Here is a 22482-nt window from a genome sequence, read left to right as displayed (position 1 = left end):
TAGGGCACTTTGTAACCTAAATCATATAGCTTTTCTGGAAACATTCTGTCTCAGAATTGCACAAATGGTAAGACTGAGGTATGAAGGACAGATCACCGTCAGCACCAAAAGTCATACATAGAGGAAAAGTGATATTCACATCAACTGGGCATCTTCCCTCCATGAGATGAGCACTCAGTGACTGGAAAGCTCATGCGTTCTCACATAAGGCTCACAAGAATGCTGCAGCCAGGGGATGCCCTCTTCTACAGATGAGTGAGCCAAAGCTCAGAAGTAATGACAGTTAGTTAATGCAACAGTGAAATTCTGACCAGTGTCTGCTGGACTCCAAAGTCTGTGCTACTTACAAAGTTCTCTCTGCAAAAGAGAGAAGTTCTCTCTGCAAAAGCTACATGTGACTACCACGAAAGCAAAACAGGTGCTCCCATGATGGCTTCATGATAACACGCCTCTATTTTTCTAGTGCCCTCAAAAAGGGGTAAAGTGCAACTCCAACGTTTCCTGTCCGTGTTCACAAGTTTTAAGAGGTGCTCTGGAATACTTCTTTATTAAACCTTACTAAAAAAAATAGTTTGTCTATATGGAATATATTTGAGTAACTGGCTTGTCGTCAGAGGGACATATGTGTTTAAGGTTACTGTAAAATCATTTGAAGACTACTGTTTTCCCTAGTTTGAGGTGAAGAAAACAGCACCAACCATACCTACTACTCCTTCTCTGCAGAAGAGGTCTTGTCAGCATTATTTAATACAATACAGAGGAGTGTCTCCTAGCAACCCAGTAAACCCTGGGGGCTCTCCATGTCAACGTGCTCTTTGTCTTACAGAATCACAGTATATCAATCTCTAGATGACAGTCCTCCCAGCTGTTTTAGAAAGTTGTATACAAGCCACACTAAAACTTACTGATTTCAGAACTGTCATATTTCTAAAGTAGATCATTTCCAGATCATGATAATTCACTTAGAAAGTCTAAAACCCAGACCTGTCAGTCAAATACACAATATGCACCCTCCAAGGGGGTTTATACCTCTCTATCCCCTTATATTCTTTGAAAAAAGAACAATGCCTTACAAGAGCTGTCTGATATTACTCCAGTCCACACACATAGTGGGTACTTTGGTGCTACAATGCTCGTGAAACTTGTAGCCACAAGTCTGACATCTAAATCCATTTAGCAAGAACTTCTGACAGATGTCACAGAAGGCAAGCTTCAGGAAGGTTTTCCGAGCCTGGAACAAGAATACAGGTGTGTAAATTATGCTGAATAAAAGACAAAATAATTTCCTCCTTGGCCCCCATGAGGTTTTATTACAATGGAGAATCATACTTCCAACATTTGTAATAAAATTCATACATAGAAACTGAAGTACATCTGTGATCTAGTGAAACCTAAACTGCTTTACTGTAAACAATAATAGCACAGCTTTAAACAATCCAACAACATACATGCTTATTATCTCTGAGAAATTCCTACTGTGCCAGCCAAAGCACCCAACATACCACAAAGAGAGAAGAGATCCGCCACTTACAAAGTTGTGTGTTGTGAGGGGAACATGATCCAGGAAATCCACTTGAAGTTCCTCTCCGATCAACGAGGCAGCATCAGTATTCCAATCTAACCGTGCTTTTTTACTAAAGAGGATTTTTAAAAGCATAACACAAAAGGGAAATATTTAAACAAGGTAAAAGAGTTGAATACCAGTAAATAATAAATACCATTTAGCTCATGCTACATAAGCCCCATACAACACTAACATTTAATTCATACAACAAATCCATAAAGCAGGCATTCTTACCTCCATCTTAAAAACAAGAGAACTGGGGCTCTAAGAAGGTAATTTGGCTCAAGGCTACACAGAGTTTAAAGACCTATTTGGAATCTAGGTCAGTCAGACTCCAAATGGGTACTCTTAGAATAAAGTTTTCCTTAAACAATGCAATAAAACAATCTCATAACGAAATCTGCAATAAATTGGACATCTTTAAACATTAGAATCCTATAAAAATCCTATAAAACGGGTTAAAAATATTGTGAGAGTAGCAAAATATAATCTTCACTAGCCTATTTCACTCTTGAAAATAAGTAGAAAGGAATCACAAATGAAATGCACTTTTTCTATTAATAATGGGCTCAACTCTGTAGAACTGTTTATAAATATAAACTGAGGAAAGACTTAAGTGTCTTAATATTTACTCTGAAACTATTCTTTCTGTGCCTACACGAGACATAAACGCAGGTATATGTAAGTAAAAACGAATGCCCAACTCCTTTCCTGTGTCCTGTGCAGTCCATCCGGCCCATCTCCTGAAGGAAGAAGACCCTAGGACAGGAAGAGAACACTGCGTACACAGCGCCATTCAAACCTCTCCCTTTACCTACAAGAAGCCTTCAGAGCCATTTGTCTGATTATCTAACAGGAAACAATCCATTCCTTAATATAATTCCCTGAACTGGGTACAGGAAACCCAACATGACTCCATTTCGCCCTAGTGGCGAAGATGAGGGTTGTGCTGTCTTCTGATCAGCCCTCAGGTACTCTCCACCCAAGGGAGAACTGAGGATGGCTCCAAACAAACGTGCCTGGACCGGGGGGCTCAAGCTCCCCCCACCATCTCAGCACCCCAATATCTAAGGAGCTCTATGCATGAGCCTGGGGACCAACCCGCAATTGTACCCAGACAGAGCTGCCATCTGCTTCAAAGATTTGCACTTCAGCAAAAAGCCTCCGAAGCTGAAAGGAGCATCATCAACAGATGACTTTATGCTCACCCTTCTGAGCAGACTCATTCCCTAGGCTCCTCTCTCAAACTAGGGAGTACCTTGAAAAATAGAACATGCAAGCAAAAAAAGAAGGGAAAGTTAAGGTATCATCCCAGATTTCTGGGGAGACGATAACAGGTAACGGATAGTCACAGACAGCTCTGATGCTTCAGAGTATTTATTATTATGACTCCTAGACTGTGAGATGATGTCTCTATCTTTCCACCATCATTAGAAATAGGATATTCTATGGATCATCCCTGAAGCAAATTCTCCTGCATCTTTTACCCCTGTGTCTATCAAACTGCTGGGATTTAGTAGAACTGAATAAAAATGAGTGAATTGTAAAAGTTTCTCTCTTACAGACAACATTCTTTAACTATAAATAATAAGGCAAACACTTTCTGAGTACCCGTTCTGTTAACTGCCTTACAGCAAATACAAAAGCCTTGCTCTGAAGAAACATACCATCTGACGTTACTGCTTCCTTCTGTGGAAACAGTATCCAACACCTAACATGTATTTTATTTTCCAATGTGATATTTAAGCAAAATGTTCAAGGTCTTGGTATCTTACTTTTCTAAGCTGTCTCTTTATAAACAAGATATTCAAATATTCACTGTTCAATAGGAAGCAAGTACTTGTTTTTTGTTTAATGGAAACGGTTATTATCTGAAGCTAGGAGATCCTTACTAGTATGAAGGCAGACCTGGCTGACTTTCAAGCTCTTACCCCTTGTGTTCGTGGAGAAGTCTGAACACTGCACAGCACTCTGGTTGCAGGCCCCTCACCTTGAGAGCTTTCATGAGGCAGTCATGCAAGCTCATTCCATTCCGCACATTGACCTACAAACGAAGGACCCCCGTTAGAACAAACACAGGCTGTGCAAGCATACTCCTTGGAAAGTAAGCACAGAATAAAGGCATCGGTCTGTAACGGTGTAAGGAGAGAATGTAGGACAGCACTGCTTGGACAGCTGACCCCTGAACAACACGGCTCTAAACTGCACAGGTCCATTTACACGTGGCCTTTTTTCAGTAATAAATACCACAGTACTACATGAGTCGTGGTTGTTTGATCCAAAGGCTACGGAACAGGAGATACACAGCAACATACCCAGGGGCTGACTATAAATTATATCTGAGTTCGCAACTGCACACAGGGAGGGCACCCATAACCCTCAAGTTGTTCAAGAGCCAACTGTGATGGCAAATCCATACACAGGGGGAACAACCAGGATGCCCAGCGACAGGCGAGAGCTGGGATAAAGCACTGAACATCAGCATGTGCCACGCTGTGCTGTTACTATATTACTTCTAATGACCTGTCAGAAGGGGTCAGGTCCCCCCATCTTAATTGGGGGAAAATATTTTTCAGAATAACACAAAGAGTAGTATTAGATTCAAAAGATTACATCTGACAGAGTGCCTGAAGAACTATGGACAGAAGCTCGTAACACTGTACACGAGGCAGTAATCAAAACCATTCCAAAGAAAAAGAAATGCAAGAAGGCTAAGTGGCTGTCCGAGGAAGCTTTACAAATAGCTGAGAAAAGAAGAGATGCAGAGGAGAAAGGGAAACATATACCCAACTGAATGCACAGTTTCAGAGAACAAAGAGAGATAAAAAGGCCCTAAGTGAACAATGCAAAAAGAGGAAAACAATAGACTGGAAAAGACTAGAAATCTCTTCAAGAAAACTGGAGATATCAAGGGAACATTTCACGAAAGGACTGGCAAGATAAAGGACAGAACGGGTAAGGACCTGACAGAAGCAGATGAGATCAAGAAGTGACAGAATACACAGAACTATTTAAAAAAAAAAGGTCTTAATGACCCATAATCATGATGGTCTAGTCACTCGCCTAAAGCCAGATATCCTGGAATGTAAAGTAAAGTGAGCCTTGGAAAGCACGACTACAAACAAGGCTAGTGGAGGTGATGGAATTCCAGCTAAGCTGTTTAAAATCCTAAAAGGAGGACTTCCCTGGTGGTCCAGTGGTTAGGACTCTCCACCTCAGGACTCTCCACTTCCACCACAAGGGCCACAAGGGTTGAATCCCTGGTCAGGGAACTAAGAAATAAATACATTTTTTAAATAAATAAATAAAAGCCAAAACATGATGCTGTTAATGTGCTGCACTCAGTTCAGTTCAGTTCAGTCGCTCAGTCGTGTCCGACTCTTTGCGACCCTATGAATCGCAGCACGCCAGGCCTCCCTGTCCAGCACCAACTCCTGGAGTTCACTGAGACTCACGTCCATCGAGTCAGTGATGCCATCCAGCCACCTCATCCTCTGTCGTCCCCTTTTCCTCCTGCCCCCAATCCCTCCCAGCATCAGAGTCTTTTCCAGTGAGTCAACTCTTCGCATGAGGTAGCCAAAGTACTGGAGTTTCAGCTTTAGCATCATTCCTTCCAAAGAAATCCCAGGGCTGATCTTCAGAATGGACTGGTTGGATCTCCTTGCAATCCAAGGGACTCTCAAGAGTCTTCTCCAACACCACAGTCCAAAAGCATCAATTCTTCGGTGCTCAGCTTTCTTCACAGTCCAACTCTCACATCCATGCATGACCACAGGAAAAACCATAGCCTTGACGAGACGGACCTTTGTTGGCAAAGTAATGTCTCTGCTTTTGAATATGCTATCTAGGTTGGTCATAACTTTCCTTCCAAGGAGTAAGCGTCTTTTAATTTCATGGCTGCAGTCACCATCTGCAGTGATTTTGGAGCCCCAAAATATAAAGTCTGACACTGTTTCCCCATCTATTTCCCATGAAGTGTTGGGACTAGATGCCATGATCTTAGTTTTCTGAATGTTGAGTTTTAAGCCAACTTTTTCACTCTCCTCTTTTACCTTCAAGAGGCTTTTTAGTCCCTCTTCACTCTCTGCCATAAGGGTGGTGTCATCTGCATATCTGAGGTTATTGATATTTCTCCCGGCAATCTTGATTCCAGCTTGTGCTTCTTCCAGCCCAGCGTTCTCATGATGTACTCTGCATATAAGTTGAATAAGCAGGGTGACAATATACAGCCTTGACGTACTCCTTTTCCTATTTGGAACCAGTCTGTTGTTCCATGTCCAGTTCTAACTGCACTCAATATGCCACCAAATTTGGAAAACTCAGCAGTGGCTACAGGACTGGAAAAGGTCAGTCTTCATCTAGAAAAGGTCAGTTTTCATTCCAATACCAAAGAAGGACAATGTTCAAGAATGTTCCAACTACCATACAACTGCACTCATTTCACATGCTAGCAAAGTTATGCTCAAAATTCTTCAAGTTAGGCTTCAGCAATACGTGAACCAAGAACTTTCAGATGTACAAGCTGAGTTCAGTAAAGGCAGAGGAACCAGAGATCAAAATGACAACATTCGATGGATTACAGAGAAAGCACAGGAATCCCAGGAAAACACCTACTTCTGCTTCACTGGCTATGTGAAAGCCTTTGGGTGGATCACAACAAACTATGGAAAATTCTTAAAGAGATGGGAATTCCAGACCACTTTACCTGTCTCCTGCAAAAACTATATCCAGGTCAAGAAGCAACAGTTAGAACTGGACATGGAACAATAGACTGGTTCCAAATTGGGAAAGGAGTACATCAAGCCTGTATATTGTCACCCTGCTTATTTAACTTACATGCAGAGTACATCATGTGAGATGCTGGGCTGAATGAATCACAAGCTGGAATCAAGAGTGCCAGGAGAAATATCAATAACCTCAGATATGTAGATGATACCACACTAATGGCAGAAAGTGAAAAGGAACTAGAGTCTCTTGATGAGGATGTAAGAGGAGTGAAAAAGGTGGTTTGAAACTCAACATTCAAAAAACAATGATGATGGCATCCAGTCTCATCACTTCATTGCTAATACAAGGGCAAAAGGTAGAAACAGTGGCAGATTTTATTTTCTTGGGCTCCAAAATCACTGCAGACAGTGACTGCAGCCATGACATTATAAGATGCTTGCTCCTTGGAAGGAAAGCTATGACAAATCTAGACAGCACATTAAAAAGCTGAGACATCACTTTGCCAATAAAGGTCCGAATAGTCAAAGCTATGGTTTTTCCAGTAGTCATACAGGTATGAGAGTTGGACCATGAAGAAGGCTGAGCGCCGAATAATTGATGCTTTTGAACTGTGGTGCTGGAGAAGACTCTTGAGGGTCCCTTGGCTGCAAGGAGATCAAACCAATCAATTCTAAAGGAAATCCACTCCCAATACTTGGTGGAAAGACTGACGCTCCAGTACTTTGGCCATCTGATGCATAGAGCTAACTCACTGGAAAAGACCCTGATGCTGGGAAAGATTGAAGGCAAAAGACGAAGGGGGTGACAGAGGATGAAATGTTTAGATAACATCTCCAACTCAATGGACATAAGACTGAGCAAGCTCCGGGATATAATGAAGCACAGGGGAGCCTGGCGTACTGCAGTCCATGGAGCTGCAAAGAGACACACATGACTTAGCAACTGAACAATGACAAGAAGATTATTTAAAGGGTGGGGAACCTATATATGTCTATATATGTCATATGCATGTGAAAAAATAGCTCTTACCCCTAAGAGAAAGTGGTTTCTTGTTGTTTAGTCACTAAGATGTGTCTGACTCTTTTTGACTCTATGGACCATAGCCCACCAGGCTACATGGAATTTCCCAAGGGATTTCCAAGGCAAGAATACTGGAGTGAGTAGCCATTTCCTTCTCCAGAGGATCTCCCCGTCCCAGAAATCAAACCCACGTCTCCTGCATTGGCAAGCAGATTCTTTAACACTGAACCACCAGGGAAGCCCCAAGAGAGAGTAGTTGGGAGAGAGAAAATGATCAACTTTCCCTTTCTACCTGTATGCAGGTCAGGAAGCAACAGTTAGAACTGGACATGGAACAACAGACTGATTCCAAATAGGAAAAGGACTACATCAAGGCTGTATACTGTCACCCTGCTTATTTAACTTAGATGCAGAGCACATCATAAGAAACGGTGGGCTGGAGGAAGCACAGGCTGGAATCAAGACTGCCGGGAGAAATATCAATAACCTCAGATATGTAGATGACACCATCTACAAGTTAAGAAGAACTAAAGAGCCTTTTGATGAAAGTGAAAGAGGAGAGTGAAAAAGTTGGCTTAAAGCTCAACATTCAGAAAACTAAGATCATGGCATCCGGTCTCAGTGGAAACAGTGACTGACTTTATTTTGGGGGGCTCCAAAATCACTGCAGATGGTGACTGCAGCCATGAAATTAAAAGATGCTTACTCCTTGGAAGGAAAGTTATGACCAATCTAGACAGCATATTAAAAAGCAGACATTACTTTGTCAACAAACGTCTGTCGAGTCGAGGATATGGTTTTTCCAATGGTCATGTATGGATGTGAGAGTTGGACTATAAAGAAAGCTGAGCACAGGAGAATTGATGCTTTTGAACTGTGGTGTTGGAGAAGACTCTTGAGAGTCCCTTGGATTGCAAGGAGATCCAACCAGTCCATCCTAAAGGAGATCAGTCCTGGGTGTTCATTGGAAGGACTGATGTTGAAGCTGAAACTCCAATACTTTGGGCACCTGATGTAAAGAGCTGACTCATTTGAAAAGACCCTGATGCTGGGAAAGATTGAGGGCAGGAGGAGAAGGGCACGACAGAGGATGAGATGGTTGGATGGCATCACCAACTCAATGGACATGAGTTTGGGTAAACTCTGGGAGCTGGTGATGGACAGGGAGGCCTGGCATGCTGCAGCTGAGCGACTGAACTGAATTGACTGAAGTTGTTTGACTCAATGAAATATTCATGCAAACATAAATATCCACCAGAAATGAAAATTAACCAATCCAATCTATGACATGAGTTCTTTGTATCAAAAAAATTTGTATTTCAACTTATTTTCAACAAAATGGTTCATCTTCCTAACCAAAAAGCCGTCTCACATACACTGCACAGTAGAGGGGGGCAAGAAGGTAGTGGAGGAAATAAAGCCTCTGCCCCGCTGTCAGGGCAAACAGCACTGCTGGTTTAAACACGTGTGCATACCCATCCAGTAGTCTCAGCAGTATAGACCCCTTCATACCCCCATGTACCCGGTCCTCAGGAGCTCAGTAGGCACTTCAGAGCCTAACAGAAAGTGTGAGCACCCAGCATGCTAATATCAGCAGCTAGATAAACATTTCAACCAAGATTTTAAGCATTTCAGTAAGAGCCCTATACAGTGTTTTTAAAGCCAATAAACTTAATCAAAAGGAAGGCAACTACACTCAGAATGGGCAGCAGGGTGAGCAGAATGAGATTTGCAGTGCTTGCAAACTGCCCACAGTGGAGTCCTTCTGCTGAAAATGTGACAGCTGACAGTGGCCAATCTAGCCCCTTTCCAGAGAGAGGTAAGTGATTTTTTATTTTAAAGGTTTAGAATATTTTCAACTGTCCATCTTCAATGTTTCACAAGTTTATTTTTAAGGCTTCTTGAAGCAGTGATATCCTTAGAAATATCCCACTGACTTCCAGCTTTTCAGAAACAAAACAACTCAGTAAAGGGAGAGACTGATCTGAACTGTGAAGACACCAAGAATGAAGACAATGAAAAGTAATAAACACTCACGCAGTAAGAGAGCCAGGACCTGCGTCAAATACTGTGCAGTAGTACTCTGAAAACTGAAAAGTGATATCGGTGATATTTAATCTTCATTAGAAGCCAGAGCTCCAAGAGCGAGACGGTTCTTTAAATATCCTCTAATCCAGCGGGGTTCCCAAACGTGGCTGGTATTAGAGTCATCCGAGGAGCCTGGGAAAATGTATTTTCCCAGCCTGCCCCCTCTAACACACTCATCTGATTCAGTTCATCCTGACTGAAGCTCAGGAATCTGTAGCTTAAGCTGCTTCTGACGTGATTCCAGTGGTAATTAAAGAGCCTGAGCTCTGATCCAGTCACTCATCTAGTAAAAAGCAGCAGCAGTAAGTCAAAGAGACACATTTACAAAACAAATGACAAGAAAAACTCAAAAACCAAGCAACTACTAATTATTCTAAAAATTACTTATCACACATACACCCTGTCACTCTTCTCTCTGGACTCCCCATGGATACGTGCTGTGATCAGTTACGGTCTGACTAATCTCTGGAGCCCACTAAGTGATTATATATAACAGTCATTCTGGGCTCCGGCAGTGAAGCAACCTGGGGATGACTAGAAACAGCTGACTGGCCGAGCCGGCCAGCACATGACGCCTTCCTCCTTCAAGGTACCCCTGGAGCTGGGTACTCTGATACCAGCCACGTTTGGGAACCCCACTGGATTAGAGGATATTTAAAGAACCATCTCGTGGCACCCCACTCCAGTACTCTTGCCTGGAAAATCCATGGACAGAGGAGCCTGGTAGGCTGCAGTCCATGCGGTCGCTAAGAGTCGGGAACGACTGAGCGACTTCACTTTCACTTTTCACTTTCATGCATTGGAGGAGGAAATGGCAACCCACTCCAGTGTTCTTGCCTGGAGAATCCCAGGGATGGGGGAGCCTGGTGCGCTGCCGTCTATGGGGTCGCACAGAGTCGGACATGACTGAAGCGACTTAGCAGCAGCAGCAGCAAAGAACCGTCTCGCTCTTGGAGCTCTGGCTTCTAATGAAGATTAAATGTCACCGAAATCACTTTTCAGTTTTCAGAGTACTACTGCACAGTATTTGACACAGGTCCTGGCTCTCTCAGTGTGTGAGTGTTTCTATCAGAAGCACACAGTCCACCTCTGGTCAAAGAAACAAGAGAAACTAGCTTTCTCTGATAGAACCTTCTCAAAAGCTGCTGCAGGTGTCATGCTTTTCAAATCGGTGGTCCCCAGCCCCCAGCTGCACTCAGCTGAAGGCTATCGAGGACACACTGATGTAGGAAACTCTCAGAAACCATCCTGCTGCCGCTAAGTCACTCCAGCTGTGACCGACTCTGTGCAACCCCATAGACGGCAGCCCACCAGGCTCCTGTGTCCCTGGGATTCTCCAGGCAAGAATACTGGAGTGGGTTGCCATTTCCTCCTCCAGAAACTATCATAACTACCATTTTACTTGTGAAATTAGTCACTGTAGCTAGCATCAGCCTCATTTCATGAAGGTCAGGAACAGAGGCTCAGAATATTATGTAACTTGTCATGATACAGCTTATAAAAGGCAATACAGGGATTTAAATTTGGGCCTCGTTGTCTTAAAGGCCTAAACACTTAAACTATTGTGCAAAACTAAGGTCCCCAGTCTGCAGGCAAATGGGTAGACAGGGGTGGAGAAGACAGGGGCAGCAACACCCGGAAGCAGCACCAGAGGGTCTTCAGCTGCCCGACACAGTCACACTTCCCACTTTCTTAAGGTCAGAAAATTAATGAGAAAACTCACTTTGCAAACAAAAGATTACTGCTGAAATAAGGAGATTATTATTATTATTTATTTTGCCAGTCATTAAAGTTTCATTTCCAGGAAAGGGAACAAAAATAAATTTACTCAAACTTTAAATGCCTTTGAGTTTTGCCTTCAGTTTAAAAATGTACCTTAATGTATGACACCATAACTGGCAGGCTCTTTAGGTTTCACAAAAGTAAAAGGAAATTTTAGTAAAGAGGAGAGAGTGGAACTGTTAGAAAGAAAACTCTGCACTGCACTTCCCAACCTTGGAACACAGAATAAACACAAGGCACCGATTCTACACAAAGAACAGAGGGCGGGAAAGGATGACGCCTGATGTTCTGAACAGAGGTCCTCCCGCACCGCATCGGTGCAGGACAGTCACACACCGAGCACGAGTAGCACAGCTTCACTTTCTGGTTTCGGGTGGTGTTTCCCCCACTGCCTCCCAGAATAGGAAGAAGGTTTTGAGCAGTAATTTCTTAGAAAAGTTGAGATTTTGTGTCAGAAGCTACACAGGAATAACTGGCTAGTCCAGGGCCGTGGAAAAAAGCTTGGTTTCCAGGCTACCTCCAGCTTTGCCCCAGAACCTAGGAAATGTACTAAAATAATTTTTTTCCAGGTAATTTTATTTTCTTCTATATACTTGACTGTGTATCAAAAATTTTTAAATGAACAGTTTGCTTTAATACACTGAACAAAGTTTGTAATTAGCCAGAAATGTCTAAGGGGATTTCTAAAAGAGCCCTTTGAAATACATCCCCATTAAGAATGTACTATATTCACCTGACACCAGTCAGAATGGCCACCATCAAAAAAATCTAATACAAATAATAAATGCCACAGAGGGTGTGGAGAAAAGGGAACCCTCCTACACTGCTAGGGAGAACGTAAATTGATACAGCCACTGAGAAGAAGAGAATGGAAGTTCCTTAAAAAACTAAAAACAGAACTACCATTATGATTCAGCAATCCCACTCCTGGACATATCTGGAGAAAATTATAATTCTAAAGATACAGACACCCCAACATTCACTGCAGCACTACTTACAATAACCAGGTCATGGAAAGAACCTAAATGTCCACCAACAGAGGAATGGATACAGATGTGGTACACATATATACAACGGAATACTACTCAGCCATAGGAAAGAATGAAACGCTCCGTCTGCAGCAACATGGACGGACCTAGAGATTGTTATACTGAGTGAAGACAGAGCAAGACAAACACTAACATCACGATATCACCTTCACATGGGATCTAAAAACAGGGTACAAATGAGCTTATCTACAAAGCAGAAAGTTAGATATAAAAAACAAGTCTAAAAAAAAAAAACAAGTCTATGGTTACCAGAGGGTAGGGAGGAGGAGGAATAAATTGGGAGACTGGGACTGACCTATACACACGACTATATATAAAACTGTAACTAGTAAGGACCTGCTGCAGCACAGGGAGCTCTACTCAGTACTCGACAACGGCCTATTCGGGAAGAGAGTATTAAAAACACCGGATCTATGTGTCTGCATAAACGATTCACCGTGTTATATATCTGAGACACAATATTGTAAATCAACTACATTTCAGTAAATATTTTCTTTAAAATGTACTATTTGTTTAGGTGAATTGTCAGAAAAGACCATCTAGGCAAGACTAAGTCGAAGGAAGGCCAAGAGCTAGAAAGAAAAAAGCAAGGGGGTGTGAAGAGAATATAAAGCAATAAAATCTACAACTAGAAACTCAATTAACAAAGACTCTAAGTAGAACCCTCTTACACTGTTGGTGGGAATGAAAATTTGTACACACACGAGGAAAAACAGGATAGAGGTTCCTTACAAAACAAAAACCAGAGTTACTATATGATCCAGCAATCCCACTCCTGGGCACATATCCAAAAAAGACATAAACTAATTCAAAAACATACATGCACTCAGTGTTCACAGCACTATTTACGATACACAAGACATGGAAACGACCCCAGTGTCCACCAATGTATTACTCAGCCATAAAGAAAAATGAACTACTGCCATTTAAGATTATCATACTAAGTGCAGTCAGTCAGAAAGAAAAAACAAATATTATGTAATTATCATTTAAATGTGTAATCTAAAGACAGATGAATCTACATACAAAATCAAAACAGACCAGTCATAGAAACCAAGCTTATTACCAAAGGAGAGGGGAAAGAAAGGTGGGATAAGTCAGGAGTGTGGAATTAACAGAAACAAACTGCAATACATTAAATAGATTAGAAACAAGGATCTCCTGTATAACATGGAGAACTATTCAACATCTTGTAATAACGCACAGCGGAAAGTTATCTAAAGCATATATATATGCTGGAGTCACTGTGCTGCATGCCTGAAACTCACACAACAGTGTAAATCAACAACACCTCAATCCAAAACAAAGGTGCGACTACAAGACACTAAAATAAAATTTAAAAATAAAGACTCTAGTGACAGTGAAGATGTTTGCTATCTATAAGATGGGCAACATGATCTGTAATGTTTTTATAGGTGATGGACAGCTACATTTTAGGAGAGGAATGTTCACGTACCACTGTTCTTTGCTTGTTTGGCAAAAACACACGGATAGTGTTGCTTGTCTTAGAAGGGTCCGTAAGTTTGCCATCATCTGACGCCCGACGCTGATAGCCAAATTGCTGAACTATTGTAGGGGAGATGCAGCTGGTGCCGTCAAACACCGTGTCTTTGAATCCGAAACCGTTGCTGATCGTCTTCCAGGCGCCCTGTATGTGCTCCATTGATGCAGCTTACGCAGCACTTCAAGCTAACAAAAAAAATAATAATTCTTGAGTAAAATTAATTAGCTCAACAATACAATATACAGAGTAACTGTGAAAACAGTACTATGTGGGTTTTTTTGTAGGTGACATATTCTGCTTAAATACATTATTCAGAAAACTTCTATTATAGTATATAATAGACAGACAACTCAAAAATGAACAAGATGGGGACTAGAGATCAAAAGACTCATCAAGGGTTATACAACCAGGTAAGAGCCAACATGGAACATAGCCTAGGTCTAGTCTAATGCTTTTTCAGTTCCACTTTTTCTTTTGTTATTGTATATTAAGCACAAACTACCTTTGAATATTAGTAACACATTAGTACTATGAGAAATACAAAAAAAAAAGTGTAAGCCATCATTTTCTGCCTTTGAAGAACAAAAAGAAACCAGTTTTTGTAAGATGTGTGTTAGACACTTTATATATAAATTATCTCATTTAATCTATAATAAGGACCCAGAAAGATTTTAAATACCTTCCTCCAACCATGCTTTAATTTTTAAACAAATGAGGCAGAGGAAAACCATGCTACCTGCCCAAGAACATCCAGGTTGATAAGTAAAATAACCAGATTCTGTATCTGTTTATATATAAAGTACATGAACTTTCCAACATAACATTCGTTGGAGTCCAATTTTAGTGTGGAAACAAAGCTTACAAACAGATGCAGAGATAGTAACCTAACAAAAAGTAATCAAATGTTTTAATAGGGCAACAAGAAAACCGCAGTTGAAGTCCACAGACATTCACACAATGAAAGTAAGTTGGAGATACTCTGCAGTGAGGCCGTGCCATGCCCTGGCACCGGCTGGGAGTCAGCCACCATGCAGAAGTGACAGGGGGTCCACAGCCATACCACCCTGAAGGCAATCAATCTCGGCAGAAGTGAGAGGTGCTTCCACCTTTACAGAACAGTGAGGTCGACAGGGAACCCATCCTTCTCAAGCCTTCCTCCTTCAGAAAGTTGTTTTATCTTATTATCAGCATCGTCAGCAGTAGTTACCATTTACTAGATGCCCACTACCTATCATGAGAATGAGTATATGCTGCATACACCCCATTCATATTGTCCACCCTGATCCTTAGGGGATACTCTAGGTGGAAATGACATCCATTTCACTCTACCTGGCAAAGATGGGATTCAGAACTGGGCAGCTCTATCTGATTCCAGAGTCCTTACCTTGTCATACGTGAACTGACACTTGAAATCATTTAGTCAGAGCTAAAATGGCCCAGAGTTAAAGATCATTTAATCCAAACATCTTGCTCTGTACCAGAAGCTTCTGTCTGCACACCCACTATGCGGTAAGCTCTTTCTCACCTCACATGCCTGAATCCAGAAGGGACGATAGATACTAACTATTCTGAGCTGACAGCTGAGGAAACTAGAGAAGTTTAGAGACAGCATCAATATCTGGCATCACTCTCATAAAGTCTTGACAAAACTTTTTGGAGAATATTGTGAAGTCAAGTGGGCCTTAGAAAGCATCACTACGAACAAAGCTAGTGGAAATGATGGAATTCCAGTTGAGCTATTTCAAATTCTGAAAGATGATGCTGTGAAAGTGCTGCACTCAATATGCCAGCAAATTTGGAAAACTCAGCAGTGGCCACAGGACTGGAAAAGGTCAGTTTTCATTCCAATCCCAAAGAAAGGCAATGCCAAAGAATGCTCAAACTACCACACAATTGCACTCATCTCACACGCTAGTACAGTAATGCTCAAAAGTCTCCAAGCCAGGCTTCAGCAATATGTGAACCATGAACTTCCTGATGTTCAAGCTGGTTTTAGAAAAGGCAGAGGAACCAGAGATCAAATTGCCAACATCTGCTGGATCACAGAAAAAGCAAGAAAAGTTCCAGAAAAACATCTATTTCTGCTTTATTGACTATGCCAAAGCCTTTGACTGTGTGGATCACAATAAACTGTGGAAAATTCTGAAAGAGACGGGAATACCAGACCACCTGATCTGCCTCTTGAGAAATTTGTATGCAGGTCAGGAAGCAACAGTTAGAACTGGACATGGAACAACAGACTGGTTCCAAATAGGAAAAGGAGTTCGTCAAGGCTGTATATTGTCACCCTGCTTATTCAACTTATATGCAGAGTACATCATGAGAAACGTTGGGCTGGAAGAAGCACAAGCTGGAATCAAGATTGCCGGGAGAAATATCAATAACCTCAGATATGCATATGACAGCACCCTTATGGCAGAGAGTGAAGAGGAACTCAAAAGCCTCTTGATGAAAGTGAAAGTGGAGAGTGAAAAAACTGGCTTAAAGCTCAACATTCAGAAAAACGAAGATCATGGCATCCGGTCCCATCACTTCATGGGAAATAGATGGGGAAACAGTGGAAACAGTGTCAGACTTTATTTTTCTGGGCTCCAAAATCACTGAAGATGGTGACTGCAGCCATGAAATTAAAAGACGCTTACTCCTTGGAAGGAAAGTTATGACCAACCTAGATAGCATATTCAAAAGCAGAGACATTACTTTGCCAACAAAGGTTCGTCTAGTCAAGGCTATGGTTTTTCCTGTGGTCATGTATGGATGTGAGAGTTGGACTGTGAAGAAGGCTGAGTGCCGAAGAATTGATGCTTTTGAACGGTGGTGTTGGAGAAGACTCAAGAGTCCCTCGGACTGCAAGGAGATCCAACCGGTCCATTCTGAAGGAGATCAACCCTGGGATTTCTTTGGAAGGAATGATGCTAAAGCTGAAACTCCAGTACTTTGGCCACCTCATGCGAAGAGTTGACTCATTGGAAAAGACTCTGATGCTGGGAGGAATTGGGGGCAAGAGGAGAAGGGGACGACAGAGGATGAGATGGCTGGATGGCATCACTGACTCGATGGACGTTGAGTCTCAGTGAACTCTGGGAGTTGGTGATGGACAGGGAGGCCTGGCGTGCTGTGATGCATGGGGTCACAAGGAGTCGGACACAACTGAGCAACTGATCTGATCTGATCTGATTGTTAAAACAAAAAAACTATTAAAAATCTGAAATGTTCTTAAAGACTAACTTGGTAATTCAATGATGCTCCGTGGTTAAGACTCTGCACCGCCAATGCGGGGGCACGGGTTCAGTCCCTGGCTGGGGAACTAAGATCCCACATGTCGCAGGGCACAGCCGAAAAACAAAAAAGAGATATGGATAAGCATCTTCACTACAGGGTTGTTCTTTCCTTGAAAACCTGGGGAAAAGATGGATACTTAACAAGAGAGACCTTCATGTGAACTCCCATGTGACAAAGTCGCTCTGTATGTGCAGAGATAGAAAAAGCAACCCAAGGCAAAATGAAAATGTAGTCTGAACCTCTTTCATACTAATCTAGAAAGGAGAAAAATCTAAAATCATTTTTTAAAGGTGAAAAATCTAGAGTAATAAACAACGTGCCAATAACTATTTCAGCCAATAACTAAATATATTTAGTATATATAAATTTTTACTTTATATATATCTACGTTTTGCTTTTTATATTTTACTACTACACGAGAAGCCTATCTGTGTAAGGGGGAGGGACAGGACAAGATCCTACAGCCTTCAAGGGGCAGGACCATGACGCACTGCCTCCCATTTCTTTCTGACACCACCCAAGCTCCAACACATTCCTAATTCTATTACCATGAGGTCACTTTTTAGGGACATCTACAGCTTCTTTTCCCTAGACCTTTTTGCCCAACTAAACAGAAAAGACTTATCTGAGCATCTCAGTAGCCTGAAAAGCTGTGGCTCAGAATAAAAGCTAAACTCCCATCAAGCTGCACAGCTCAGTACTTCTGAACGTTCTGTTCCCTTCACCTGGAAAGCCGAAGCCTCCACAAACAGCCAGGCTGTCCTTTTCAGAGCATTAAGGGCTTTACTTAAAATATCATTTAGAGACGCTTTCTCCACCCTAACTGTAAGACTCCACAGCCCTACCCCCATCAAATAACCCCGTCTTTCTTCATGCCACTTACCACTTACGTTAACTGTTCACAGATTTTGGTCAGTGCCTCCCACCCTTTTTCTGCTCCATGCCAATCTTGCCAGTGCCTCCTGCCAGTCTTGTTCACTACTGTATTCTTAAGTCCTTGATACAGTACCTGGATCACAAAAGCACTCAAATATTTATTAAATGAATTCAGTTAGGAACCAGAATAATGCTGCAAAAAAATATATTTTAAAAGAAAAGACCTGTCAAGAACTAGTAAATGTAAATTAAATCTCCATCTGGTAGTACATCTTAAAAAAAAAAAAAACCCATTATTCAGCAAAAGACAAACTGCAATAAACTGCATTCTGCATTATAATCTATTGGCTAAAGAACCCACTTACAAGACTTACTGCTACTGCTAAGTCACTTCAGTCGTGTCCAACTCTGTGCGACCCCATAGACGGCAGCCCACCAGGCTCCCCCGTCCCTGGGATTCTCCAGGCAAGAACACTGGAGTGGGTTGCCATTCCTTCTCCAATGCATGAAAGTGAAAAGTGAAAGGGAAGTCACTCAGTCGTGTCCGACTTCTAGCGACCCCATGGACTGCAGCCCACCAGGTTCCTCCGTCCATGGGATTTGCCAGGCAAGAGTACTGGAGTGGGGTGCCGTTGACTTAACTGCAGCCTAAATTCAAGATCATAGTTATTTTATGACCAATTCTGTGTCCTACTGTAGGCACTTAGAAAATAACGCTGGTACTTAGTAGGAACACATTACAATAACTGTTAGTAAAAACTGACAAAAGCAAATCCACTCTAATTCTCAAGTTTTTGATTATTTATCATTCATAACTTTTAAGTTTCCATGTCTATATCAAGACCACTTACAGGCTAAGAAGCATGCTAAAGCAGTGCCTTTTTCATGCCACTCACAGAACACGATGAACCCTAACTGTAAGGCACGCTGAGATAAGCAGACAAGACCAGAAAGGCTGAGGGCCCTACCAGTTGCCCCAGTGCTGACCTCTGTATCACAGGAAGCTGTAAGCCAAAGTATTCTGTAATCGATTAACGAGAAAGGATACACATCTAAAAATAAGAATAAAGAGTCTTCTAAAAAACCATATAGCAGCCAACATACTTCAATATTAAATGAAGACATTCAGAAACCCCATTGATACTACTCCCAAATGTAAAAGTATGCACACTGTAAATATAAATCTAGTTTATAATATTATGATCTCTCCCTCTGATCTGTTGACCAAATGCTCTAAGTTAAAATATATATATACACAGCCACACATATCCTCCTAAAGATATCATAAAATTAGACAGTCCAAAGTAGAAATCTACTTCTGATAGTAAAAGGTCTTTCACAGTTCCAAGAAAAGTTTCAAAACAAACACATTCTCTTATGAATAGAGAAATTCATTATATCAGAAGAAATAATTTAAAACAAGACATATATACTTCCCTACAACACAAGAATATAATAAGAGGATTATCATTCCTAACATACAAAGAACTCCTGAAAATTAATAAGAAAATTTTCAAACTTTAATTACGGAGTATTTCATATTTTCATATTTAAATAGAAAAACTACTGGACATTATTGCTAAAATTGTAAATTATTCATCCATAAGATGGGTCCAGGGCTTCCCTGGTGGCTCAAATGGCAAAGAATCTGCTTGCAATGCAGACAGTGTTGGTCGCTCAGTCGTGTACAACCCCATGGACTGTAGCCCACCAAGCTCCTCTGTCCATAGGATTCTTCAGCCAAGAATACTGGAGTGAGTTGCTATTCCCTTCTCCAGGGCAACTTTCCCATCGAGGGATCGAACCCAGATCTCCTGCATTGCAGGCAGATTCTTTATCGTCTGAGTCACCAGGGAAGAGACCCAGGTTTACTAGCTGGGTCGTCGAGAAGATCCCCTGGAGGAGGGCATGGTAACCCACTTCAGTATTCCTGCCTGGGAAATCCCATGGACAGAGGAGCCTGGTGGGCTACAGTTCATGGGGTCGCAAAAAGTCAGATACGACTGAGTGGTTAACACTTTCACACTTCTCAAGATGGGGCCAATGACATCATCTTTTAAAAAATACTTCAAAGGACTATATGTGCTGTGTAATATCAAAAGTAAATCAAACATTTAAAAAAAGAAGTTTAAAATGTTCATAAAGTATTTCTTGGTATTTATCCAACCTTTTCAATCCTTACTTATAAAAGTGTATTGTGTAAAAGAGGATTGTTCAGTAAGCCATTTGAAGATAACTTTGGAAACAAAAAGTTTATATGGAACCTAATTTTAAAAGCTCCTTTCTGTCCCATGATTAAAAAATAACTTTTTAGATAACTCTCTTCACAAATACAAAGTAGTAGCTTTATTATGTCAAAAGACCCTGATTGTACACACTTCTGTGTTTATATATATATATATATATATATAGTGAGACAGCCTAAGAATTTGTATTCGACAAGCTAAACATCGACCTTTTACCAGAAAGGACACAACATATTCACAATCTCATTATGATAGCAAACTGCTATAATTTTAGGAAGCCTACAATTTACTTAACATGAATTCTAGCCTATTCTAGAACAGAACATTCTAGAACAGGCTAGGCTCAACTGGTTTCAAGCTGCTTCCTTCTGCATTCATACCCCTTCTCCTCCAGTCATCCCCATTACAGAACAACACAGAAATCAAACCTAGATCCTACTCTACTTTGCTTCCTCCATGACTCTTCCATTAAAGATGTGCCAAAATGGGCTTACCCCCAAATCCAGTCTCTGAAAGACACCACAGGAGTTGACATTTTATGATTAAAGGGGGGGGGGGCAATTCATTAATTAATAGGTATCATAGCTTTCCTGAGTCACTTAGTCTATATCTGTTAATCATTAGTTGATCCAAATTTCCCTAAATCTATTACTTCTAGCATAATTTCTGAGGCTGACAGCCTCCATAGGTTCACCAAAAAGTCTGCCTTTTATTGACTTCATGCTTCATCTATCACACTGGAATTTGAAGGTTTTGTAGTCTAAACTCTTTTTAAAGCCGAATCTTTCTATTTCAAAATGTTTGCTTTCACTATCATAGTTCACTTGTCATAATCATTCGACCTCACTTATTCTCTGCATGAATATTCTTTTAGAAAGTTAGAGAATGATATCTATCCTATATCTAAGTTAAAAAGTGGTTTAGAAATTCTAATAGTACTGAGTTTCATGGGTAGTGGTTTAGTTGCTAAATCATGTCCAACTCTTGACTCCATGGACTGCAGCCCTCTGTTCCAGGCTCCTCTGTCCATGGAATTCTCCAGACAAGAATACTGGACTGGGTAGTCATTTCCTTCTCCAGGGGATTTTCCTAATTCAGGGACTGAACTCAGGTCTCCTGCATTTCGGGCAGATTCTTTACCATCGGAGCCACCAGGGAGTTCGGGAGCGAACGAAAGAACCACACTAGAAAGCACATTGCCCTGAATTATGCAGCAAGGGGACTCAAGGAAGAGTCGAGGACCAAACCCCTGAATAATCTGCTAAATTCTATCTTGAGATCCATTTCAGCTGCCTTCTCTGGGCCCTCCTGGTTGGTACAGTAGTGCCCCATCTTAGAAAGCTTAGCGTGCTGCAGTTTCAGTTACCCGTCTGAAAATATTAAATAGAAAAGTTCAGAATGAATAATTCCTAAGCTTTAAACTGCACGCCTTTCAAAGCTTTTTGATTTCTGAGTAGTGTGATGAAATCTCACACCAATTCGCCCCCTCCTGCCAGGATGTGAACCATCCCTCTGCCCCGGCACACCCACACTACATGTTCCACCTGCTCTGTAGTCCTTTAGCGGTCTTCTGGGTTATCAGGTGGGCTGTCGCAGCAGGGCAAAAGTTCAAGAGTTGTGATGCTGGCAATTCGAATATCTCTTACTGGGCCTAATTTATAAATTAAATTTTATCATATGTATATATGTATGTACAGCATAAAACAGTACAAGAGTTCTGAACTACCTGTAGTTTCAGACACCCATGGGGGAGTGGGGGGCGGACACTTAAGAAAGTATCCTTCACAGGTAAGGGGGGACTATTATGTAATTAAAATAGTATCCAGCATGCATCAAACAAGGACAGAATAAGTACCTCCTTAACAGCCAGCTTCTTCAAGGAAGACTTCCAAAACTTAAGTCTCTTTCTCTCCCAGACTGTAACTCAGCACTTTTTCACACTGTGGAGTGTGACCCCTAAGTGTTCAGAATATCATTTTCATGAGTTATGACCAGCTTTCTCAAGTAAGGTAGAGCAGAGTGTATCCATGTAGCAGAGTTAAGTATTACTTTGAGAAATCTCTGACTCAGGTACACACACATCATAAAATGTATTCCTTAGTATAGGTCACTGCTGCTGCTACATCGCTTCAGTCATGTCCGACTCTGTGCGACCCCATAGACGGCAGCCCACCAGGCTCCCCTGTCCCTGGGATTCTCCAGGCAAGAACACTGGAGTGGGTTGCCATTTCCTTCTCCAATGCATGAAAGTGAAAAGTGAAAGTGAAGTCGCTCAGTCGTGTCCGACTTAGCGACCTCATGGACTGCAGCCCACCAGGCTCCTCCGTCCATAGGATTTTCAAG

At 41.6% G+C, this 22482-nt stretch overlaps 1 protein-coding gene across 7 annotated transcripts in view; it reads right to left on the bottom strand.

Annotated features, from left to right (window-relative positions):
- The window catches only part of RAF1 (Raf-1 proto-oncogene, serine/threonine kinase), a 75849-nt gene that overhangs the window by 16375 nt on the left and 36992 nt on the right, over window positions 1-22482 (bottom strand). For 4 of the 7 annotated variants that reach the window (NM_001102505.1, XM_024982727.2, XM_024982729.2 and 1 more), the window contains 4 exon segments: window positions 1074-1231; window positions 1532-1634; window positions 3496-3608; window positions 13688-13920. In NM_001102505.1, coding sequence (NP_001095975.1) covers window positions 1074-1231; window positions 1532-1634; window positions 3496-3608; window positions 13688-13894 — 581 coding nt within the window. In that variant the 5' untranslated portion in view covers window positions 13895-13920. 7 annotated transcript variants of the gene reach the window in all.

The sequence above is a fragment of the Bos taurus genome, chromosome 22, assembly GCF_002263795.3.
Source record: "Bos taurus isolate L1 Dominette 01449 registration number 42190680 breed Hereford chromosome 22, ARS-UCD2.0, whole genome shotgun sequence".
Taxonomy (NCBI): domain Eukaryota; kingdom Metazoa; phylum Chordata; class Mammalia; order Artiodactyla; family Bovidae; genus Bos; species Bos taurus.
The sequence above is the reverse complement of the archived record's forward strand: the minus strand, read 5'-3'. Positions and strand labels throughout refer to the sequence as shown.